Source organism: Centruroides vittatus, unplaced genomic scaffold (assembly GCF_030686945.1).
Source record: "Centruroides vittatus isolate TY-2023 unplaced genomic scaffold, ASM3068694v2 contig_439, whole genome shotgun sequence".
Taxonomy (NCBI): Eukaryota; Metazoa; Arthropoda; class Arachnida; order Scorpiones; family Buthidae; genus Centruroides; species Centruroides vittatus.
Genome location: NW_027122239.1, coordinates 1,147,155 through 1,174,805, shown reverse-complemented (window position 1 = coordinate 1,174,805; position 27,651 = coordinate 1,147,155). Strand labels below are relative to the sequence as shown.

Here is a 27,651-nt window from a genome sequence, read left to right as displayed (position 1 = left end):
TAAAGAAAGTGTAGAAATCATCAAAACTCAAAATTGTATAAATAAAAATCCTAGCATTTCAATAAGTGAAAACTGGCTAAAAGTTTTATATTAATTATTAATCATGTTCACCATTTTTATTTTTTTATTATTTATTATTATAGTTCACGTAATAATTTATAATAATAGATATTAAACTGTTAAATAACTTAACAAAAAATATACAACTGTAAAATTGTCATAGACGTTATACGATATGCAAATTTGTATTATATTACATAAAGGATGAATAAGTATCGATATGCGTAATTGTCGTAGTGCACTTGCAATGTCTCTGACATATAAAGCCTTGGAGATGTATTGAAGAAACTTGTGAATACACTTTTTATGATGTAACTTTAACTTGTAAAACTTGTGTATGCATAGGTATGTTTTAAATCAAAATATTTTTATAAATCCTTAAAAACTTATGTATTTTGTCATATATGTGTTGTATACTCTTTTAATATTTTAGTTGGCTGAGGAGGGGCTTAGGAGTTCGAAACGTATATTTTCACACATATCAACTAAATAAAAGACGAGAAAAACGCCAAGTGTATTAATTATAGCACTTTATTGTGTTTGAAGCAGCAACAAAGTTTACAGCATGATTTCAGATTATTAAAAGAAAACAAGAAGTATTATATTTACAAACTACATTGTTGTTCACTGCAGTTTACACATAAGATGAGCATTGTGATTTACAACAGTAATCATTTCAATGTTCTTAAAAGTGAAGTTTTGTCGTTTGGAGGATAGAATGTCTTTATATAAGGAAAAAGATTTTTTTACATTGACCGAGACTAAGAGGGCATGTTTCATAGTTCAGTGCAATCCAAAATATTTTTCAAATAGGGATTTTTTGATAAACTAGATCAGAGTTTGTCCAGGGCAAAACCATCATGGGCAACTGCCTGCAGAAGGGCTGTCATTAAATTTGCATAAAACATATTATTAGCCTTCTGAGATTCTTCTCCTCTTTGAAATGAGGCCCCTATAAATGTCTACTCAAAATTCCTCCTTTTCTGTTTGCTTTCTCTTTGCTTTTCCAAACTCATGTGTCGCCTGATTTTGGTTTCTTGGTGTTTGACATCAACTGAAATCAAATAATTGCAAATGAAACAGCAAAGTTTGTCTATGCATATGCCTTCATCTTTAAACTTATTTGCTAAAATGTTCAGTTCAAATGTGGAGAATTTTGCCATTTTCTAATGTTGCCAACATCGAACAAAGAAAATTAGAACTGTTGTGCTCACAAGTCAGGGTAAAGTGACCTCAATGCAGAATTTTCTAGATTGTTCTTTTCTTAGAAAAGAAAACATGTATTGCAGATTTTCAGTGAATCTGTTTACATTCTTAGAACAACCCTAAAGCTTAGTTGTTTAGTCCAGAAAATTTCTCTTTACCCCCTTTTCTGTGAACAAAAAAGAGAGTAAGCTAATTATCGTATTTGTTTCCTCAGCATATGTGGTCTGGTTTAACGAATTTGTTTTTTCCCTGAAGTGAATGAATAAAAACCACCAAAAAAAGAGATAATTGTCAACATATTCTTTGAAAATGTAAAAAAGGGGGAAGCTGGGTGCAAAATATATAGTTTGGGTGCTAGTCACTGTTTTGGGGAAGGTTTGCATTTTGGGTGCATTTGGGTGCTAAACAATTTGGCAATGAGTGGGCCTACTATACTAAAACTGATGTAATTTGTCTTTTTACATTCTGCCTCTTTCAAAAACTGAGTGGGTGCAGCACTCAAAAATCTGGATCTTATTCATTATATAGAATTCTAGCAACCCTTCCAATTGTTTCTGCTAAGTATGAATCCACAATGAACCAGGACAGATTAAATCATCTCTTGGTAATAATCAGTATTGAAAGAAATCTATTAAGTACCCCAATGAAAATGAGATAATTTTCCAATTTGCAAAACTGGAAAATTTGTGTTATTAAGTAAAAAGATAATTCATTTTTTACTTTTTTGAAATAGGACGGTGGAGTGAAAGTTGAAGAGTGGTAGCAGTAATCATTTTTAATTTTCCTTTAATCCAGTCCTATAAATCTGGAAACTCTAGGCAAGGATGATCTAACTAAAGGTCAAAAACATTTCTGATTAAATATTTTTTGGTAATCAGAATTTTAGCAATTTTAGCATCATCATCATCATCACAATGGTGCCAAGTTTTCTGGAATTTTGTGAATGCTACAATTTCTGTAAATTTTCCAATATAAAACTTTTTCATAAATTCCTCATAATTAAATGATAAATTCACATCAAAGTCAATACACAAACCTTAAACAATCAAATTACTAATTATTTCTTTAATTTAACAGTATTAATTTACATGATTTTTTTATTTTTAAATAAATATGTACTAAAACTATAATTTCTATTTATAGTTAAAATTTATTGATGTATTGGAAAATAAATGTTGAGAAATCATATAAAATTTTTGAAATTTTATCTTTCTAATCATATATTTATTTGATTAATGCAATACTGTATCAAAAAACTGAATTGCAAACTTAAATAATAGCTAAATAATTAGGAGAATTTAATAATATCAATATGATATTTATTGTAGAAACAATCAATTAAAAAGCCTGCATGATATGTAATCTCTAACTATTTACAAAAATACATTAAATCTTTTAATAACTTTAATTTCAAAATAGTATATAAAAGCAAAACATTTTATATGGAAACAAATCAGTCACATTCAATATCATATTTAATAAACTGTCAATTAGAATGTTTACATTCTTACGAAATCGTGCATTGAGTTTCAAAGTAATATTTATAAAAATAAATATTTTCAGAATATATATATATATATTTTCTTATGGAATATAAAAAATATATTCTGAAAATAATTTTATTCTGTATAAAATATTTAAATTAATGAATTAATTAGATCAAGTTTAAAATTAGCTTTGCTAAATATTTTAAAATAATAATAATAATTTGTTCCAATTTATTTATAACCTGATTATACATATCATTTAATGTTTATTTACAAAAAAAAAAAAACTTTCTGAATGCAAAATAATGATGGAATTTTTTGTACATGTTGAAAACATTTGAAGTATTTAAAAATTTTTTTTCATACATTTAACACTAACAAACTAATTGTCTTCATATTATCTTAACTATGTAAAATTGAATAAAATTTACTTGCTAAACATCTTTGAATTTAAAGTGATTTTTCAGACTTTTTTAACATTAGTAAATAATAAATGAACTGTAGTTTATTATAGTTAGTTCTCAATAAGAATATATGATAAAATTTTTAATATCCAATTTTACTTGTATCACAGATGATAATCAGCTTTTCTACTATTTCAAGATAATTTTTTTATATATTAAATTTTTTTATAATCAAAGATAGTCATTTAATATTCATAACATACTTTGGTTTTTAAAATGAACTTATAGAATAACTTTGACAAATGCTATTTTATTTCAATTGCTTGATTCTAAAATTTTATGAAATACTAATATAAATTTTAATTTATTCTAGCATCAAAAAGTGAAAAGCAATCAACAACCTGTATTAACATCTGTTAAACTAGATATTCTGCTCTAATAAATTTTTCAAAAATAACAATCACTAGAGGCTAAACAATTTCAGAGATTTTATTCAATAAATAGTCTATTCACTTTTAAATAATTTGTTACACAAAAAGTAAAAAGTAAATTTTTAATATTTTTAGTTAATTTGAATAATTTAACTAACTACTTGATCTTAAGTAGATATATTTTAAATGTTCTTGAAAAACTAAACTCTTTTTTTTTCATAAATTTTTCTTTTCTATATATTATATGTAGAAATTAAGTTGTAATTTTATTAGCGAGAAACATATACAGTATACTACATTTGAACTACATTTATATATTACATATAATATATAAATGTAGTTCAAATGGAAGAGCAAAAAATATTACGATTATTATTATAACAATTTTTTAAATATTTTAAAAATTTAATTAAATAGAAAATTAAAAAATGATAACATTTAAAATAAAATTTTATTAGTACATTAGAGATCAATTCAGGGGAAAAGGAAGACTTTTAATTTTAATAAAAACAAAAAAATCAATATCTGTTTTATTACTATTGAAGGAACAAAAATTAGTTTAATTTATATTAAATAAAATTTCATTTTGATAAAATACAAGATTTATATTTTTTTCAAATATGAAGGAAACTAAAATAAAAAAGATTTTTTATTTTTTTATTCTGAGTTAATTAATTCAAGCTATTCTCAGGAATAAATCAGTTCATAGCTAAACTACTGCTACATCATTATTTAGGTTTAAATTTTTAATTTTAGAGATGGCTATAATAACTAAACTTCTAGTGAAGCAATATCTTTTAAATTCACATTAAATTATGTTTAAATTAAATGCATAATATTATGTTTATATTAAGAATTAAGTATACATAACTTGATTAAAAATTAATTAATGATATTACATCATATAAATTAATTTGAAAAAATTTTAAATTTCAAAAACTTTTTACTTAATTAAAACTTCTAACAAAAGAATTCTTTTTTTGTTATTAAAATTAAACTCTAAGTTTCTCTGTGTCTGAAAAAAGTAGTTAATTCAAATTTGTTAAAAGATATTTGCTTTCACGTTTTTAATTAATTGTTGAAAAACTTTTTAAAAAGAATAGCATAAAAGATAAATTAGCTTAGTTACAATTACTTGAGATTATAAGCAATGACTGTATATACCAGTATTTACATTTGTTAAATTCTTTATTGCAACAACTTTATCATATAGAAATTTAGTCAATCTTATTCTAGAAGTCACACTTCATTAGGTTCCAAACAGAATTAAATGACTATCTAGGTTATTTATAGTAACTAGTCTATTAGGGTAATTAACAAGAAAAAATAGTAGTCTGACCAGTTCATTCTTTATTCTTTGACAGATTAAACAAACTAAAATAAAAATAAAGTAAGCATTATATTAAAAGGAAATGAAACTGAAGAAAAATTAAAATGTTTACGTGTAAGAAAATAAATAACTTTTATTATTACGTACAATTTACATTTTTACATACAGTAGTAAAGTTATATTCATTTAAGTTTATAAAAGCAAACAATTTATTAAAATAAACATGTTTAATAGCACCAGCTAAAGTCATAGATTAGGATCATGTATTAAACAAATGAAACAAAAGCTAGGTTAGATATGAAAATACATGGCATTAATTTTTTTAATGTGAAAAACTTTAACAAAATTTTTTAATATAATTTATAATTATTATCATTAATTATTCTAGTAAATTTAAATATTAATAAAAATCAACTTTTAAAATCATTATAATGAAAATTAACATAATAATGTAGGCTAACACATAAGATGTAATTATATAAATCATGTTATGTACAGTACATTATAGTTTAATTTTTAGCAAAAACACAGTATTCAATTATTTTAAATAAATATTAACAAAAGTACTGTATAAATAAATATCCCACATTACTATGCTAAATTTAATAAATTGCATTTGTAAACATTATAAAAAAATTAAAAAGGAAAAGATAAATAAGCTTTAATGAATGTATACTGAAATTAATATTGTTAGTGTGTATATATACATATATAAATGTAATCAGTTATGATAAACATTCATTATATTTTTTTTTTTTACTTCATAAATTGAAGGAATTTTCTTATACAAATGTTAGTCTTGTATATAATTATATTTGTTACAAGTAAATCAATATTTTTAATCCTACTTTGTGAATAATAAATAATATTTAATTAAATTTTCACATAATTTAGAATCATTTGACTGAAGATCAGAAAAAATTTTAAAGTATCATAACATTATTATTTTACAAATTGAGGCAATTATTTAATCTGATCAAATTTGTTTATTCTACATATTAACATTTATAAAATTTAAAAAATTATTGATGCATATTAATATTGTATATAATAAAATTTTATACTTGCAACAAAAATGAGTAAATTACTATATTCTTATTTTAATTATAACATTGATAGTAAACTCTATGTTATGTTTAGTAAGTTATATTAATCTCAGATTAATTGATTCAAATAATCAGTTAATCTGTAATCATATTTATTTAAACTAATTAGAACTTCTTTAGTCAAATAATTAATAACACTAAATACAATACATAAATTTTAACAATGATTTATGTATCATAATAGTATTTTATGTTAACAATTTGTTGCAAATAAAAACTATAACTGTGAATATTCAAAATTCACAAAAAACCTTTGTCTGCAGTTAAAATTAAGTTTAATTACAAATGTTTTCAGTCTTTTTCGAAGACAATCTAAATAGTTTGTCTTTTTATAAAATGTTTGAGTTCAGTTTTAAAGTTTATTTTATGATTAATATTAATTTTTCAATTAATAACAATTTTTTAAATATGATATAATTTTATAATGTATATTTCCATTAGGTGTATTGTAATAAATTTAATGGCCTTCTTCAAGTACAAGAAGGCCATTCAAAACGGCCAAAAACGTTTGTACTTGGTGATTAAACTGCTAGAAACAAAGTATGAAAGGTTTTGTCTTACTTATAACGATTTCTAAGAAAAATATTCCAACAAAGATGTGAAATTTTTGAGATTTCATAACTCAGTGATGCCAAGCATGCATGGAAATCAAAGGACATAAAACACCTTCTGTAAATATCAAGACAAAAATTTGGCAAGATTCTTCTGTCTTTTTATTATTGGTACAAAAAGAGAGGATAATCTTGCTATTGATAATTCAGTCATGATACTATCATACAAAAGTGTTAATATTTTAGAAATGATCGCATTTTCATGATTTACTAATTTTTTTTTTACTTAGTATGGTATGTACTATCTACCATATAAATTGTGAATGCTTTTTTAAACACACTGTATACATTGGAGTGACAACATTAAAAAAAACTTTAATATCTTGAGAACTTAAATGACAATAATCAATAGTTAAAAAATATTTTTTTACAATATCTGGCAAATAAAATATCCCTTTATCATGCATATAAAAACATTTTCTATATATAGTAAAACTAACTTTATTGGAAGAAAAAAAGCAAATGGCACATATAAAATCAATAAACATAGCTTAATTATAAACAAATTCTGCATAATATTTAAAATAATTATATAAATTATACAGTGTTGAGTGTTGATTTAGTTTTAGTGTTGACATTTAAATACTTTGAAAACTTATATAGGCCTAATGACAACTCATTCTCTAATTCAACCAAATTAAATCTAATCCTTTTGCCTCTGCCTAGAGATACTTAAAATAGATGAAATTTTGACAATTTGTCATTACAAAATTTACATTTAATATCTACAGTTTTATAAACTTCATCTTTCAATGAGAAATAATAACTAATCTTAGTTGAACTAGAAATTTTTTAATGTAATAAGGAATGGGGGAAAAAACACTTAATACTTTCTTTAATGATTAGTTCCTTCAGCAAAATTTATACTTATCACACAGAGAACACACCAATAATTGACTATGCAAACTTTATTATACTAAGAAACGCATTTAGGGCTTTCTGTCCTTCCTCAGTCCTTTATTACAGATCTACTTAAATAAACTGAACAAAAAAAATTTTTTGTTCAGTTAACTGAAGAAGACTGATGAAATCAGTTAAAAACATTTTTATATGATTAAAGTTTGTTGCTGGAATTTTTGAAAGAAAGGTGTTGTTTTCATTTTATATGACTAAAGCTATCAGTATGATATATGTGCTCTCGTCTGACCTTCTTGAAATTCCCTGGCTTCATCTTTGTTGTGGATGCATTGGCAGAGGTTCCAGGTATAGCAGATCTACAATCATCCCTAACACTAGATCCATCATCAATGTTCATTTTTGATCATTTCTTGGGCAGTTCACTCATGAATTGTCTGTAAAGCACACATTACCAATGCATAAGTAATTAATAAAAATCATTACCCTAGAATGATTTTTATTTCACTAATTATTAATAGCAACCTACAAGGCTTTGCATTGTATATTAATTTGAAGTTTACATTGTAATTACATGTGTAGCTTCAATTGCTGCATGTGCATTAATAGCTGCAATGCTGTGTATAAATACCTTTGGTTTCTAGAACATGTAGCGTTTTATCTCTAAAATTAGTTCCCTTTTTAGTAGTTTTCATATTTTCTAACACATCTTTAGTATGAATTCCTTCTTTAGTTTAAAAAAATTGGTTCAAAATCATCATGGAACTTAATAATATAATTTTGTATTTTGATAATGGTCCGTTATCTTCTGTTTCCACAACTAAAGTAGAAAACATTGTAAAACCCCTGTTAGGCTCATTTGGGTTTGCAACAGCATAGTGATGTTTGTGCTGGATAGAGGATCACTGCTTAATGAATATCTTCCAAGTTTATCTCACGAAATATTAACATCAGACACATGTTTTTCATAATGAATATTATGCTTTCTAATGTAATTATCAATTGTTCTTACATGTTTCGGCAAATTCCTTTTTACTTTTGTTTTCAAAATCTCATAGCCTTAAATACGTGAGAAGTCTTTCTGAATCCATTTATATATTTTTAAAAAAGTAAAAAGAAACAAATAACCAGAAAAGGAAAGGAATCAAGAAAACAGAAAGGTAATTTGTAAAAAATCAGAAAAGTAAAAGGAATGGAAATAAGAAAGGTAACTAGCAATAAGTAAATAGAAAGGAAAAGAATACAGTCAAAATATTTATATACTAGCAGTAGGCCCGGCGTTGCTCGGGCAAAAGTAACAATAGCGAAGATTAAGATTATTACGTTATAGTCACAAAAGAAAAAGAGTAATTTCATCAACGAACTAAGTATTTCTAAAGAAAGGTCAAATTTGAAAATCGAATGTTCTAATATTGTTCGATTTTCACGACGTGTTCTGGTTATATCATTCGATTTTCATAGAATGTTCTAAAGAAGAAAGGTCGAGAAAAACCGAACTAATCTGTTTAAATTTGAAAATCGAATGTGTTCTAACATATTACTCTTTTTCTTTTTTTTTTTCCTCCAGCACCTGTTAATCTTGCACGTCGCTTTCTCTTGTTCTCCATTGTTATTTAACACTTCCATTGTTACTTAACACTTGGTACTTAAATTTGGTATCCTGTGTACCGAACTTCAACTTTCAACTCCTAACCGTTTTAGCGAAAATTAAGATTATTACGTTGCATTCTGTGAAAACGGATAAGGTTGACTGTAAGAATTGGGTCCCCCGTTTCCAGATTAATTACAGAATTTTTAGATGAATCTAAAAATATGTTCGATTTCACGCAAAAACGAAAAAACTGCAACTGCGTCTTGCACATCGCTTTCTCTTAACACTTCCATTGTTACTTGACACTTCCATTGTTGATGGAAGTGTTAAGCCTTAATCCTGTCCTTCTCCCCCGTGGGGTGGTATTTCGAAAAATCCTTTCTTAGTGTGCGTTCTCATGACGTACCCTCACTGTGTACCAAATTTCAACTTTCAACTCCTAACCGTTTGGGCTCTGCACTGATTATTATTATTATTATTATGTTGGGTTAAGTGAGATATACTCGGTTAACACCGGTGGCTGTGCACTATGCCGGACCAAAGTCAAGGCATAGTAACCAAAACAGAAATTAAAGAAGTGTATCAGTGTGTGTGTCTGTATTTAGGAATTTTCTCACAATATGACATGTATTCAATATAGTGGCCTTCTGTAGTGTGATGTACAAATTTCTATTCAATTGTAATGTGCCCAGGCTTTTGTGTAGTGTGTGTGGTATGACACCTGTAGAAGAGAGAACAACAGGTACAATAAGCACCCTATCCATCCTCCACAGATGCCTTATTTCCTGGGCGAGTTCTGTGTACTTGCTGACTTTTTCAGTGCATGCGTTTTGTATATTGTGAGTGTTTGGAATGGATATGTCTGTAATGTATGTGATTTTATTGTTTATTATTATTATTATTATCATCAACTCGTCTTGATTATATATATATAGATTAAATGGCAAACCAAAGAATAACATTAAAAACATTTCACAATACTGTTAAAAGTGTTCAAGATTTATCTAAAATCAATTTTTATAATATTTTAGCATTTGGTAATAATAGGTTCACTGCTAAAACAGCTAAACAATATATTGATTTTATGAATGAATTAATTGATAAAATAGACAGTTTAGATGCTTTGGATGAACAAAAACAATAATTCTGCTCATTATTTGTTATTTTATTTTCTAAAATGTGTGAATCAGATTGTAAAGGCATAATGTTGAGTAACTCAATACAAAAGAATAAGAAATATAAAGATATTATTAAGAAATTAAAAGAAGCATATCAAAAAGAACGTGATGAACATAATGTTTTGGCAAAGAAATACAATAAGAATGCAGCAAAATTACTTGGACTTGAAAAAGTACAATCAAAAGAAGCAACAGTTAGTATTCCAGGAATATCATTATCTTTAAAAGATAGTAAAATGCTTAAATGCATGAATGTGTTGAATTAATGAATGAAATTGATGTGGATGAAGAAGAATTAGATAAAAAAAATATAAAAGAATTTCTATTCCCAATGATTATAAAAACAAGCTAAGCAGAGCATATGCAAAAGCATCTAATGAAGGAAGGAAATCATTATTTACAGAAACAAACCAATAAAAAACCTTAAGGTTCTGTGATTAGTATGTGGGCATGTGCAAATGTATCTGTAGAATTTGGAATCAACCATCGTTTATCATCTTTCCAGCTTAAAGATTTCTTATTTAATTCTTCAGTATAAATATCATGTTTATGACTTCTAATTACTGCTTGTTTATGGAAGAATTCTTTTTGATTGAATAAACAAGTCTTATAATCTTCAAAACCTATTTCTTTCTTTAACACAGCTTTCTTGATTCCTTTTAATTTTTTACTCGAGCTGTTTTGTCCTGCAACTCTACAGCTATACATCTTACTTCGTAGGCCAATAAATTCTATCATCTTTTCCCCATTCAATTCATCTTTAAATTTTCCAACTACCTTCTTATTTTTATCACTATAAAGTGGATGATCTTTTGGATAATCAGACGTGTCAAACAAGTCTTAATTTTTCTTCATAAACTGATAAAATGCTGTTAGGGGTCCAGGATGCTTCACATGGTAGTTAAATGACCCTGGAGACTAAGTCTTGAACTCATATATATAACTATCGGTATCTTGATGTAGTAATTTAACATTTTCTTTAAATTTTTCCTTAATTATATTGTACTAGAAGTCATACATCAATAGTTTTGATAAATCCAATACAGCTTGCCCAATATAAATCGGTTTATTGAACAATACTTTTGTTTTAGTTATGAATGGCCACAAAATGTTCACTGAATATGGTTTTTGACTTGAAATTTGGTTTGTTTATTGCTTTCTGAACCTTATCTTCATCACTGAATAATTTTGTTTTGTATTTTCTCACAGATTGCATAGATTTTCCAAATACTGAATTTGACATTAATTTCCAAAAGTCCTTTTCAAAATTATGTTTTGCCTTTTGTCTTTGCTCAGTATTAAACTTAATGTATGGTGCTATGAAATCTGATTGTGTAAATTTTATACCTGTGTGGACTTTTGTCTGTGTGACTTATTTTCATTCCTAAGCACTTATAGAGTTTTGATATTTTATAATGCACTATATTATTATTTTTAACATAGAAATGATAGAGTAACTTTTCAGTTTTTCCACTGAGAGGAACTCAATTTTCAGGAGCTAGTGGAAGATCATTAAATTTATTATGCAGTTCTAAATCTTTCAGAAATTCTAAATCAACTTCTAGTACATAACACGTGGTTGGGTCATGTCTTCGAACTTTTAGCCAGTATAATTATCAGGAGTCAGGATGTCATTGATACTTTCTAACTCATCAGAATCCATCCATTTAAAGTCTTTTTGTGGTAATTTTTGACTTAAAGCCCATCCATAAAGATTGTTAGCATCAAAATACATCAGTTGATGATTCTCAGATGCTAATGCATATCTATTAGAACACTGAGATATCTCACCTCTTATTCCTTTCTCAAAAAACATGTACATCTCATAATGTGTTAACAATTCTACTTCAACCAAAATAAAGTCAGGTTCTGGGTTGTGCCTTGCTTTATGAAATGTAAGCAGTGTTTCTTTGATGTATTTACCACATATAACACATTTTATTTTCTTTACTTTTTTTCTTAGGTTTAACAATAATTTCATCAACAAATGGAAATATTTCTGCAATTTTTTTATTTTGATTTTCTTTTTTCTTAATGTTATATACTCTGATAATTTCTCTGATTAAATTGGCTTTCCTATACCTATTAATACAGTGAATTTACAAATTTCTCGATACATTGTATAATTCTGGTAAACAAAGTTGGTTTAATCATTCTTAATTAGCTTCCATTTATTACAGTTAAATATCTAGCAACCAATTTATTTTTTAAAAAATTATTCAATATATTGCAAAACCTTTCTGATGTAAAACTGTATTTAAATGTCATTTATAACGAGCTCTTGTATAATATCTACCACAGTCACATAATAATCATTCAGAGTTAATAGAGTTTCTGCACTGCTTACACCTTTTATCATATTTATTTTTATTATTTTCATAAAAGTCAAGTGAATTTTTAAATTCCAAACAGATACTACAACAGGTTTGGTCTGTCATTTATTTGGGAAAAGAAATTTTCAGTATTCCTCTAAAATATTATTTTCATACTCTCTAAAATGATTATTCATATTATTAAATATTAATCTTTCAAAAGGCATTTTTTGCAGTACTTTCCATTTCATAAAATGGAATTTATTTTATTTATTTTTTCACAGTCAGGTGTCGAGGGAGGACAGAACTTACAAAAGGAGGACGGTTGGTCACCTTACTTTTAAATAACCTGAGATTTGACGATAAAATAAAAAAAAAAACACCATTCATTCTTTTCCAGCAATAACTTTAATCACAATGTTTTTGGCAAATTTACAGGCCTGTAAACTGATCAGAAATAAGCATCACAAGACTCAAAATACATGCATACACTGTAATTTACTATGTGGAGAACACTCATTTTATCTGCAAAGTGGATTGCAACTAATTATGCAACAAATGATCTTGCAAAGACACACTATAAAAAATTAATTTTTCTATGTAATATTCTTAATAGTTATTAATTTGCTAAAATTAATAACTATTAAGATTTAATTAACCAAATTAATTACCCAAAAATACCAGATTTTCAGAGCTGATAATGGAGTTTCAAGGCAGAAATGATAACACGGCACAATAAGGCATCCATGAATGAAGAATTATGTCATTCGGATGCATAAATACCCCAATTAGAGCTCCCATTTTCGGTTGAATGACTAGTGACTTAGCGAACTAGGTGATTAGCATTCAACCCTTCGGTACTGGGTTTGATTCCCAGTATCGTCAATAACAAACCACACTGTTTTTCATAATTACTGCTATCCCTGTGCTTCCAAGTGGCCATAGGTGGCACAATCACGATAGTGGGAAAGTGAGTACTCAAACCCTTCCTTACATCTCACCTCTCTCATCTAGAATAAGACCTGATCTGCCTATAAATAGTGATCTGGGGTCGTGCTTAAAGATGCAGTCGAGCGGCTTGTCTGTAACTCTGCCTGACTGGTCTATAAACAGTGTTCCAGGGGACAGTGATGAGAGAGTGTGTTGATTTGACTGCCTGAAGGGAGGTTTTTGTTAATTTAATATAATCAATAGTCACAACAATAATACAGAATGCTCAGATTTGATGGTTTTTTTGTACCACAAGATCTGTTCTAGAAATGTTATCGATGTTTTGTGGTTAAAAATGTCAAGGGAGATTAAAAAAAATAAAGAAAAGGTGAAAAATGCTAAAAAAAAGCTAAATTTTTAAATTTTTTGCTTGTTTATGGTGATAAATCATCTCTCTTGAAAAAATCTCCCACAGAGGAACTGGCCAGAAATGTTAACGTGTTTTAGAGTAAAAAAAAAAGTTGTGGGAGATGTATATTTTGAAGTTTTTTTATGTGATTTTGGGGGATAAAATGTTTGAAATTCGATGATTTTTAGTTAAAAATGTTGCCCCCATATGATACCAGTCAGAAATGCTATTGTATTTTTGGGTAAAAAAAATTGTGGGAGATGTCAAAACCTAAAATAAAATACAGAAAAAAACACTCAAAACAAGTAGAGAATTTAAAAATTTAGCTTTTTTTTATAAGAAATCTCTCTCAACACGATTATGGCTAGAAGTAACATTTTATAAACTACTAAAATATTCAAAAAAATCTTTACAGAATATTTTTTTTAAATCTAAAATTTATAATTTTTCAACCAGATTAATTAAAATTATGGAATTCAATTGCAATTTTAAAAAAATCACTTGTTTGATTTTTCTTATAATTTTATTTTAATACTTTAAAAAAATTATGTATACAAATAAATTATATCTTTATGTTATTTTTTTACAATCATATAGAGCTGTGAAGAGTTAAAATTGCAATAATAATCACATACCTATGTAAAAATTTCAGTCTATTTTAATATTAAATATGATATATATATATAAATTACTAAACATTCAAGTTACTTATAGTGCATTTGGATGAATTTTAAATATTACAATGTATGATGCTATTGGATAATTTAATCAAGTGTGTTCTTGCATAACTTTTATCTCTGAAAACCTAAAATATACTTAGTAATGAGAATAAAAATCAATATAATTGCTTAATAAATTATCTCTTTTTCAGTGAAAAAATTATTCATTATCATGTACTTAACACAAAAATAGTATTTTAATAAAATACTTTTCTATCATAATGCTATTAAAAATCCAAAAACATAGCATTCTCTTGCTTGATATTCATCAAACATATTATCTAAATTTCTATTAACAATAATATTGCAAATATTTTTGGATTATTAACATTTCTTTTGTATTACTAAATATTTCTTCAATGATATTTCAAAAAACTGAACATTAAACATCTGTGATGATAATAACATACTATTCATTATATATCACAGATTAAAAAGTAAATTTAAAAGTTAAAATTAACAACAAATATTATGTTTAGTTCATTGTTTTAATTATATAATTATATATCATTTGAAGCAAAAACATATTATATATCACTTATATTTTCGAATGAAAACATTGGCCAAACTATCCAACAATACCAGATGCATGCAAATAATTCTATCAGAAATTACATCACAATTTCTCATCTGTATAATCATCAAAACTATTATCAAATTACATTCTAATGGCTTAATGGTAAATATATAATCTAAAAATCTGAGTATCGTATTTGCAGAACAGATCAAAGACTCGTCAAGTTTTTGGGTAAATTACAATATCTCAAAAATGATTTCAATAAATAATAAATAGAAAACAAAAATATATAAAATTAATACATATTCAGCTCAGCCATATTTTATACTTCAGTCTGTTTTATGAAGAAAAAAGTAATGGCTGTATTTGCATAAAAAAGATATTTAATGAAATAAAATCATCTTGCAAGAAAATTATGCTAATTCTGATTTAAATACTTTGTATATCTGCAAATGAAAAGATTTTGAACATGATCATTACCTCTGATTAATAATGAAATAAATTGAAATGCTTTTTTAAGTTTATAATAAATTAATTGATATTAAATCAAAAGACTTAAAATAATAAAGTTGTTTTATTTGTATTTTATAAATCAGAATTTTTGATAAGTCATTATGATGGTAATAAAAAGACTTTAATTACTCTTACTGATATGTTGAAGTAATGAAATAATAAATATTTCTACTGTTTATTAGTGTAAATAAGTATTCTACATATAAGAAACTTTATCTTTTAGATCAAACATATTTTGGATCAAAATTCATCAAACAAAAATTAGTTTTATATTTACAAATATATTGCATTATCTTTCTAAATATATGAAACTTGTTAAGCCCATTTATTTTTGTCATTTATAGAAATATTCTTAATTTTAAAACTCTACTTAAATTTTTTTCTCAAATATTTTTTACTAAGTATTTTCCATACGATATTTTTCCATTAAATGCCATAGTTTTTGTTATAAGATATATGAAAATATTCTTCCAGAAATGCTGAAGCATTATTTTTCATATTTCAATTGAAAAAGCACAGATAATTATTTAGTGTGGAATAATTTATTGCATTTGTATTTACAAATGCAATAAATAACATTTTAAGTAGTGTATATCATGTCATTTATTACATAGAAATTTATGGTAAACAAACTGCTGGATTATTTTCAGATATATAACCCGAAAATTATTTAGCAGTTTAGACTTATGTTTGGCAATTCACTTAGACTTGTTTTGTATGCATGATATTCATGGTGTATGCAAGATTCAATTTACTGATCTTTTGAGAAATCTGGCACATTCTTACTATTCAATAATTTTTTTTTATTTGTTGGGATGAATGAATGAATTATTAAGTCACATCCTAACATCTTCAAATGAGTTGTCCTTTAGATAAAAGAACTCTTAAATTTAAAAGTTAACACAAAAATCATCATTCAAAAATAATTTTTCAATGTATTTCCTCTGTAAGAAGAGATATCATCTTAAAAATAGTTTTTTATGCAATAAGTAGATTGATAAAACATTTCTACAAAAATATATTATTATGATAAAAATACTTATTACCATAATATATTATTGCAAACAACAAACAATCTTTCGTTAGCAATATTCTTTATTGATAGTTATGTAAAATAATAAAAACTATAATAATTCATTCCATATCAATATTTTTCATTAATTTATTACTTTGAACTATTGCCAAATTTTAGACATTAATTTAAAAGAATATAATAAGGATGACAGGGTTAGTATAGTATCTGTATATATACTATACTCTAAATTATCTGGATGATTGTCAAATTATATGCATGTATAGTTTTTTAAACTACACAAAAACTTTTTTTTGTTTTTCTTGTAAAATTTTTAAAAGTAAATTAAATTTTACCTAATACAAATACAATAAAAAATATATATGACAAACTAATTAGTCTATACTTAGACTATTCTTTTACTGGACAACAGGCTCAACGTGTTTATTAGCGAGGTTGTGGCTGAAGTTTTCAATGCAAAAATGTGAACGTCAGACATTCAGTGCCGCCATCCTGTAAGCCTAGAAGTTTGACAATGGCATTTGGAACATCAGCTTGACATTCCAAACATCATTGTCAAACTTCTAGGCTTACAGGATGGCGGCGCTGAACATCCAATGTTCACATTTTCACGCTGAAAACTTTGGCTACAACCTGCTTTGATTGATTCTAAACTTGGACATTATTAATATAAATATTTTAATTAATTCTAATATAATGGAAAAATGTAATTACTAGTACAGTATATTCTTCTTCTGCCTGTGCCTTCTCCTAGGGAAGGTTGGCAGCCAGCAAATACCACAAATCTCTATTGTGAGTCTTATGAATAATTTCTTCAGTATCTAGTCTTGTCCAGTCCTTAAGGTCATCCATCCAGTCTCATTGTCTCCTTCCTTCAATCTTTCCTTCTAATGTGAGTTTGGGGATTTCATATTTTTCTCCCCTCAGTATATGTCCACAGTATGCTAGTTTTCTCCTCTATTATTTTTATTAATTCTCTTTTAGTATCTATCATCTGTAACACCCTGTCATTAGTGGTTCTGCTAGTCCACTTGATCTTCAACATTCTTCTGATTGCCAACATCCCAAAGACTTCAATTTTCCTCTCCATATCTTTTCGTAGTGTCTATGCCTCACATCCATAAAGCAAAATGGGCCAAATGTAGTATTTTAGCATTTTTAGTCTTAATTGTAGATTTAGTTTCTTTTCACACAGAATGTTTTTCATCTGGTTAAACTTGTCTTTAGTTTGTCTAATTCCGCTTTGGATTTCCTTTGATACATTATTGTCTGAATAAAATCTTTTCCTCAAATATCAGAAACTATCTACTTGTTCAAGATTCTCCCCTCTGTATTTCATCTTTATTGTGTACTTAACTTTACTTATGCACATTGTCTTAGTCTTCTTTGCATTTACTGTGAGTCTCATTTCTTCACTTTTTGATACTAATTCATTTAACAGTATTTGTAGTTCTTTTTCTGATGTAGCACGAATGACAGTGTCATCTGCATATCTGAGATTGTTAATGCTTATCCCATTAATCTTTACATCTTCTGTTCTATCTTTCAGGGCCTCCCGCATTATGTACTCAGCATACAAATTATATAGGATTGGTGAAAGTACACAGCCCTGTCTAACCCCTCTTTTCACTTCAATCCATTCAGATTCTTCATTTCCCAATCTAACTTTTGTTTTCTGATTCCAATATGCATCTTTAATGATCTTAATGTCTCTTTTGTCTAGTCCTAGGTTACAAAGTATTTCAAGTAGTTTAGCATGCTGTATCTTATCAAATGCTTTTTCATAGTCCAGGAAGCACACAAAAACGAGAACATTCACATTGATTGTTTTTTCAGCAATTTGAGAGAGAGCAAAGATTGCTTCTCTTGTGCCAACTCCTGTTTGAAATCCAAATTGAGTATTATTGATGTTACTTTCAAATTTTGCCATATATTCTGTTGTGAATGATTTTTAGTAATATTTTGCTTATATGGTTTAGCAAGCTAATTGTTCTGTGTTCACAATGTTTTATAGTTCCTGTTTTCTTGGGTTTAGGTACTGTAATAGAATAGTTCATTTCATCTGGTGTCTTCCCTTTTTTGTATATGTTATTCAAGATGTCTGCTAATGCATCTATTCCTTCATCACCTATATTTTTGATAAGTTCAATAGGAATTCCATCTGGTCCAGTTGCCTTACCTTCATTCATGTTTTTAATTGCATGTCTCACTTCTACCATAATGTCTGGGCCTTCATCTATCTCAGGTTCTTCGAAATACCTTTGGTCTTCATAAAGTGTTCGAATATATTCCTCCCATGATTTTTTCATTTCTACCAAATTTGTTGTTATTTTGCCATCTTTTTTTTCTATACATCCTGTTCTTAGTGGAAATTTTACTGTTAGTTCCCTAATCTTTTTATGTAGGTCTTTGGAGTTGTGGTCTCTCTTCCAATAATTCCATTTCCTCGCATTTAATTTTTAGCCAGTTTTCTTTTGCTCTTACAATTTCTTTCTGTATTTGTCTGTGTATATTCATATACATTTGTTGATTTTTATTTTTATACTTCTTTCTTTCGTCTATGAGCTGTAAGATTTCATTTGTCATCCATGGTTTATTCTTTTCAATTTTTTTATATCCGATTGTTTTCTCAGCTGCATTAACAATTGCTGAATTCAGTATTTGCCATCGAACCTCCAAATTTGTCATGTAGTTGCTGTCTTCGTATTCTTTCAGTTTGTTCTTGATTATTTCTTGATATCTTGATGTAACCGAGACGTTTTTCAGTGCCTCTGTGTTTAAAATTCTTTTGGGGCTTTTTTCTTAGTTATTTTTAGTTTTAAATTAAGGTTGCTTACCAGCAAGTTGTGATCAGAGCCACAATATGCACCAGGATAAGTTTTGGTTTTAGTGATCATGGTCTTGAATCTTTGATTGGTCATGATATAGACTATTTAATTTCTGATTATGTTTTTAGAGTTATCAGAAAGGGCTTTCCACGTATATAGTCTTCTTCTCGGTTAATAACACCAGGTATTCGCTATTGTTAAGTTGTATTTACTACAGAATTCCACTAGTCTGTCTCCTCTTTCATTCCTTTCTCCTAGACCAAATGGCCCTACAAACTCCAACTCTCTACCCTTGCCAACTTTTGCATTTAAATCTCCCATTATAATGATAATTTCTTGTGGCTTAGTGGTTTCCAGGGCATTTTCCATTTCTTCGTAAAATTCATGTATGTCTTGGTCATTTGCATCTGTTGTAGGTGCATATACTTGTATTATATTTAACTTAAAGGGTTTCATATTGATTTTCACAGCTATTACTCTGTCAGACTGTGCTTTAAACCCCTCCACAGTATTAGCGAATTTTTCATTCATTATAATGGCCACTCTGTTATTGTATGTGTTACCTCCTGAGTGTCAAATTGTGTGGTTTCCAACTTTCATTTTGCCTGAATTAGTCCATCTCACTTTGCCAATTCCAAGAATGTCCAGGTTGTATTCTCTCATCTCTTTTATGACATTATGCAACTTCCCTTTCTGATATAGGCTACTCATATTCCAAGTACCAATAATGGTCTTTCCGCAGATTCTTAGCACCCCGATTATTGAAGGTCTGACGGAGACTGGGGGCCATGGTTTGATTTGTAGAGTGCATGGTATTTGTAGGTAGACTTGGAAAAATAATGCAGTGGTTTCCCCTTGCCTTCTGCATCGCAGTGCTACAACCTTCCAATCACTATGATCTGGCTTGTAGTTATCTGAGCATGAGCCATTCCGTTATCATTTGATTTCTGCCTCAGGTCAGTATTGATAGAAGCTGCTTCCCTCTATCAGGATTTACAGTATATATTCAAAGAAAATACAGATTTATTTAAGGAATTTACACTTCCAATAAAGATAAATAAGTTTTCAAATTTATTAAAATGGAGTCATAATTGATGATTAAATTTCTAATACATAAATTTTAAAATATTATAGATTTCATAAAAACATAATTATATCCGATATTAATATTTTTGTTTAAAAAAACCTAACTTTTAAGCTAGAAATATTTTCTGATATAATATTAATAGTATAAAAAGATGTACTTCATGTTTTTAAAATCTGTAATAGTTTATGTCAACATGGATTTTTTTTTATCTTGAATAAATACATTAAATTAAAATGAATAGCTATTCAAACAAATATATTTACATTTTCTACATTGAATAAATGAAAAAATAGAAAATTCATATGTTATCAAAAATTTCATTATCCTATTTAAAACGAGTTTTTACTATACGTAACAATATTTATTAAAGATGAACTGTACTGTACATAATGCTATTTTTTAGTTCTATTAAAAGTTAGCACAAGTAATAGTCAATTTCTCCTTTATCAAATTACAAACAGTAAGCTAATTTTCATATATCAAAGAATAAAAATGTCATTTGCTTGGTCTACCATTAAAACTTAAATCAAAAATATGAATAATTTAATAATAAATCACCATTAATCTAAAATCATGTTGTTTTTCTAATGTTTTCAGTTCAATACATATACAGTAGAGCATCGATTATCCGACTTAATTGGGGAGTGGGGTTGATCGCATAACTGAAAAGTCGGATGACCGAAAAGCATGAAAAAATACATTATTAGTATAGTGTATTAGGCCTGGTTTAAATACTAGCCTCCCTTTCATTGTCCAGCCAGTGCTGCCAGCTAAAACATGCAAAAATATAATAAAAATAATATTAAAGTAGCCAAGACATAACCAAATATTGTAGCGCCACATCACTAGCGGACATTTGAATTTGCCGACTAGAACGCGGTCGGTTAACCGATGAAACGGTTGATCGGGGGTCGGATAATCGATGCTCTACTGTATATGTAAAACTTAGCAACTGCTTAGTATCAAAAAATAGAATAATTGTTAAAATGTTTAATTATCAAATCTATGTTTAATTATAGAATATTCTAGCATTTAAAACATGTGAGGAATAGCATTAGTTTATGTTCATAATTAATAGCATTTCTTAATTTTACACAGTGTAGTTTAAGACATTTCTTTTTGATAATACGAACCTAAAAATATATAATGTTATAAAATTAAAAAGACAAATTAATCCTTTCAGAATACAGAATTTTATCTGAATATTCTTTATTATAAAAAGTTTTTAAAAACTTATATTTTTCTATTATTGTCATTTCATGGTAAATTTATTATCTTGTACCACAATTTTTGTTACTTTTTTAAAACATTTTTGTGATAATCACTGTTACTAACTGATTTACTCATCCTCCTATTGTGAATTATTTCCTATTACAATTAATAAAATTAATTTAAATTTAATTATTATATTCTCCTATTATTTATGTTTTATTAAAATGACAAAATGACTAACAAAAGCAGATTTTAAACTCTTATGATGAAATTACAGATGAATTATTATTTACAGATAGTATTTACATTCATAAAAACAACATAGCCAATAGCAATAATAAAATGATTTTTATAAGCTTTTGCCTTATGTATTAATCATAGGAATAACAATTTATTTTCGGTTCAATTTTATTAATCTTTAATTCATGTTTCCTTAAATTAAATATACAGAATACCAAAGTATTATACTAAAAATACTACAAAAATAGAAAAAAAATTTTATCACTCCTAAAATTAAATAGAATCATTAATACACCAAATATCGTTGACATTCATAAACAAAAATACAGCAACTGATTTTCATCAAAATTTCTACTTCATACATTTTAATTCTATCACTTAAATTCTTATCTATTAATACTAACAATTTACACCAATTACAAATCTGTAAATATAATAATCACTCAATACCACAGAAAAATATTCTACAACGTAATCTATTTATAAAATAATTTTTCAATTTTAAATTAAGTTTACTAATTAAAAACAAAAATATTAAACCCACTAAAACAACAAAACAATTTTATAAAATTTAACAAACAAAACTGAATATTTTTATAAGTAAATTAAATATATATTTTTAATTTAATTTTTCCTAATTTTTTTCTAAATTATCTGAAATAATTAAAATAAAAATTTTTTTCCTATTCTTTTATGATACAATTTTATTTTACTACTAAATAATCTCATTCAGATACTTTATCAATGATAACACTACACAACACACCAACAATCGTGCATTGTTATAAAAATACGTAATAATTGAAATTGAAAACTTTTTAATTCATTCAAAACTTTACAATTTTTTTCTTTTTTTATTTATTTATTTTTTTTACAAAACAGTTGAAACTTGTGACCTATATTAGGCTTACTACAAACAAACTCATTTTCTTCATCGCAATTTAAATTTAAAGGAGAAAACAATATCAGGACGCTTTTAATACGGTAAAATATACAATCCGGCGTTGAATTTATTATAATTTGGCGCCATTAAAGTATTTAAAATGAATATAATTTAAATGAAAAACTTTCGCTAGGCCTAACCGTACATAATAAGGGGCGTCGCAAGGACAAGTAAGATATAAGCCCTCACCTGTAAAATTGCACTCGTCAACAGACGAACGATCTTCTTGGAAGATATCTGTAATTAAATTATAAATCATTAAGCTTCTGTTGTTAAGATATCATCGTTTGTTTTAAGCTAAACTTTTCAATTTCTAACTAAATCTCACCCGCCATGTTAGAAAGATCACGAGGAACTCAATACTCTTCATTGATTCGTTAATTCGTTAACATTAAGAACCTCCTCTTTTCTAGAAATTCGTTCTAATGCTTTCGATTATTGGAGCGTGTATACGAACATTGTTGGAAATTAACCAATGGGCGTGTTATTTATATTGGGCGTGGTTAGAATATTACACTCTTAATGCTGCGAAGTTCAAGGTTTTACTCGCGATCTTTTAAAATGTTGACTTAATTTCGTTTTGCTTTTACTTTGACAATTTTTATTTTAGTTGATAAAATTGGATATTTTAAATAGGAAAAAAAATTTTTGTAACATTTTCGCGTATAACCGGTAAGTACGTACTTTTTTTTTTCCTTATCCTAAACTTTTTATTTACTTATTTGTTTTTTCTAACGCGCAAAATTATTTAAAACACTTTCACTTTTTATTTTATTTATATAAGTTGATATGTTCGAGTTCTTGTTAATGAGCGTTTAATACGCGTTTAAAATTCTTAAATAAATTTAAATCGAACTTCATTTTATTAGTAAAAAGTTTAATTTAAAGTCGCTCTAAATATATTTATTAATGGGATATTGTAGTATATAACAGAGCAAAAAAATCTATATTTACAGCAGCACTACGTCACGTTTAACATTCCCAAGTAATTATAACAGAAAGAATACTTCTGTATCCCTGGCAATGCCACAATTGTTATAGTTTCCGAATTCTATCATTTATTTCTAGTCTACTTTACCTTAATCCCGTAAATAGATAACACAGATTAACGATAACAATTTACAGGAAATTCATTCTATTGCTTATCTCTATGTCAATTGTAACGATATAGAAAGAGCGATCTTAAAAAATCATTAATTTGGATCAATTTAAATGAATATTCAACTAGTTTCTACACTTTAATTCCTCGTTACTTCACGCTCAATTGGAGTTAGTATTATGAAAAATATGACATATTTTTCTTTGCAGTCAATCCTCTTCTTAACGAACTTAGCGGAAATGAATGATTTAGTAAAAGGAGATGACTCAAGGTGCCCACATGACGTGATGGTTCCATTTCTGGATAAATGAGATGACTCAAGCAAGGGCTAATTCTCCATTTGGGGTGGTCATCTAATTAGAGATGACCAATGACGTCACGCTTCAAACTCGCGTTCTGAATTCTAGAAATATATTAATTTACCTTAACCTTATGAAAATTCCATGTTTGAAAACCCGTAAAATTGATAACGTATGATTAATGATTAAATTCTAAAAAATTTTAGTACCGTGTTTAATTGCTTTACAAATGTCATTGCTGCTCGAAACGACTTTTTAACTACAAATTACATATCGATCTTATTTCGTGATCGCTAGTCGATTATAAATCATGAAGGATATATTTCTGTCCTATTTAAAGATAAAATTAGCTCGGATTTTTTTTAGGTGACTCTATTGCTATACATTTATAATTCGTATTGACAATTTCACATACGCGATACATCCTAAACTAAACGAATATATTAGTATTTACAATCATAATGAATTCTAAGCGAATATTAGTTATGATAATAAGGGCATGTAACAAATTGTGTATGTGGGCGATAAGTTCACCACTTTGTAGTATTATTTGCTGATTAAATCTTAATTAAAGTCCGAATTTTATATATCAAAAAAATAATATTTTACGCTAATTGATTTCTTCTACGACAACCTTGACTATCATTTGTCTTGGAACCAATTTCTGGCCAAAACAAAAATTCTCGTGGGCACAAAGTCGAACATTCATCATAAGAAACTTCTCCGGATGAAGTAAACAATCTTCCGGTTCGATTTTCGACCGATCTCTTCTAGGAAGAAAAAAAATTATAAAAAAAAAAAATGTGCCACGTTTCTCGAAGATTACTTATATTGTTTTTCTATATGTATAAAGGGCGGGCCCCTTTTTGTATTTAAACCCCGGGGTCGGGACTGGTTTTGTTGTCTCCCTTTAGGCGCCCCCTTAGTATCAACTAAGCATTAATCCCCAAAAACTCCACCCAGGGCACATGATACTTGGCACAGGCAACGATAAAAAGATCGATACGAAGCACTATTGATACCGAATGGGGCCGGATAAGGGTGCGTTTTAAGCCCTCAAATCCCGGTTCTGTGGAAGGGATTCATCCCAAAAAATCGACCCTTTTCTATTTTAACCCTCCCTTTGATCACTAAGAATGAATTTCATTCCTTAAATTTTATATCGTAGCATTTTAATTTCAATTTTTTCTCTCTCTCTTATAGAATGAGTATTCCTGTATGAATATTCAAGGTGAAAAATGAAACGAACCAAATAAGAAAAAAATGTTCTGTAGCAAAGAAAGATAATAAAATAAATTCTAATAAAATAAAATGTATTTTTATTGTCTCAAATCATTTAAAACATTCATAAACTTAACAACTTATTGTGGACTTATACAAATTTCTCACCAAACAACTTTAAACAATAATATCGAAGCTAAAAATTATTTTTAAATACCATTAAATTTGACCAAATGGAAAGAATTTCATAATATAAAAATGAATGTCTTGTGAATATGTGAAATTAATTGCTAGCTAATTAATAAACGGTAAAGAAGAGCAAATATGAATGAATAAAAGGAAATGAATAAAAATTGATTTTAAACGAATAACATGAGAATTATTTCGTCAGGCACCACTATAAAAAATAATATAAAAAATAGTTTTTAATATTACATCATCTAAACTGTGTAGTTTTACTTAAATATTAATATAATCAATCATCAAAACATTTCAGTCTTATAAAATATTAATTTATATATAATATCTAGTAAATTTACATACATAGAAATTCTGTAATTCATATTACAGAAACTAGTGTAATTAAGCTTAAAGCTTAATTACATCAATTTATCTGTACTTAGGATTAAATATATAGTTTCTGAAATATAAATTCGAAGATAATTTTATTCAATAATGATCCATTTTGTTTTTATAATAAGGAAAGTTCTCCAAGTATCACTGATTGTAAAATACTAACAGTAGCCTAAATCGACAGAATTATATGTCAAACATAAAGTTTTATAATTACAATTTTCATTTATTATTCAACAATCTTTAAAAATTGTCAGTAATTAAATTAACAAATTTTATTTTATATGTATTAAAGAAACTACACGTTCGAACCTCCAATAATAACCACCTGTAAACAGCGGCCTTTTTTGTTTTTTTTTTTTTTTTGTTTTTAACAAATTGCATACGGAATAACCTCCGAACAAAGGCCAATTTTTATGTTCATTTCAGTAGCCGTTGTCTAGAGGTTTCACTGTACTTATAAAACTTTGTTTAATTTATTTTCGTATTAATCTTTTAGTTATGGGGATTCTATCTATTTGATCAATAAAAAAAAAACTATATATATATATATATATATATTATTTTCCTGAAATAAGAAAAACATTAATCTTCAGAATATAATAATTTTATTTTTATTGGAATATTAACCTTGGCATAATTAATTGGTTGAATGCGATTAAACAATCGTTTATTGTACACTTCCTCTTATATTTATTATTTTGATAAATGTCAAGATATAGAAATAATTGGAATATAAAATAGGATTTTATAATAATGATTAACTTCCTGGAGTGCTCAATTTTGGCTCGTAAAATTCGCAGTATACCATCACTAGCTACTTATTTAGTAATCTTTGGCCACAAGTATACTTTGATTTGTTATTTTATAATACTAACTGATTACTGAGAATAAACACCTTAATATTGCATTCTAACTAAATTGTAAATTTTAGAAAAACAAATTGTATTTACTTCCTGCAATACGAAGTTATTTTAATTAATTTTAAATCTAACTTAAGAGAATAGAATTGTAAATTAGAACTATATAAAATTAAAAATTTTTATTTGGTAGTTAAAGTAAATACACAAAATATAAAGTTTAGAAGTAATTTAAAATTCTGTAAATACTGAAAACAGATGTTATCCAAATTGACCTTATCGGTAAAAATTATAAATATCTGTGAACCTAATTATAGTTTCTTAGTGATTATAATAAAACTGAAGAAATCTGTGAAGATAATTTAATCACGTTTAACATTGAACTGCTTATAAAATATAAGAAATGATCCTTTTGAACAATTAAAATATAATATATGAAGCCAATTATATATTTCATTCAGCAACTAGGACAGACTCAATGGATTTATGAATCTAATCTTAGACTCTGGTAAGCAATTATATATACACAAATTCATAAGAACTGTGTAGTTAATCAGAGGTAGCTTGATAAAATTAGAAAAATTTGTGAAAGTTAAT

General features: G+C 26.9%; 1 protein-coding gene across 3 annotated transcripts in view; it reads right to left on the bottom strand.

Annotated features, from left to right (window-relative positions):
* Positions 1-23,443, bottom strand: part of LOC136977011 (serine/threonine-protein phosphatase 4 regulatory subunit 1-like) — a 425,271-nt gene extending 401,828 nt beyond the window's left edge. For 2 of the 3 annotated variants that reach the window (XR_010881016.1, XM_067272423.1), the window contains exon 1: positions 23,192-23,330. Coding sequence is in view for 2 of the 3 variants with exons in the window: in XM_067272423.1 (XP_067128524.1) it covers positions 23,192-23,261 (70 nt within the window). In the remaining variant the exon portion in view is untranslated. Of the gene's footprint in view, positions 1-23,191 lie in introns of all 3 variants that reach the window. The other variant, XM_067272424.1, reaches the window with a different exon arrangement.
* Between the last annotated feature and the right edge of the window lie 4,208 nt (positions 23,444-27,651).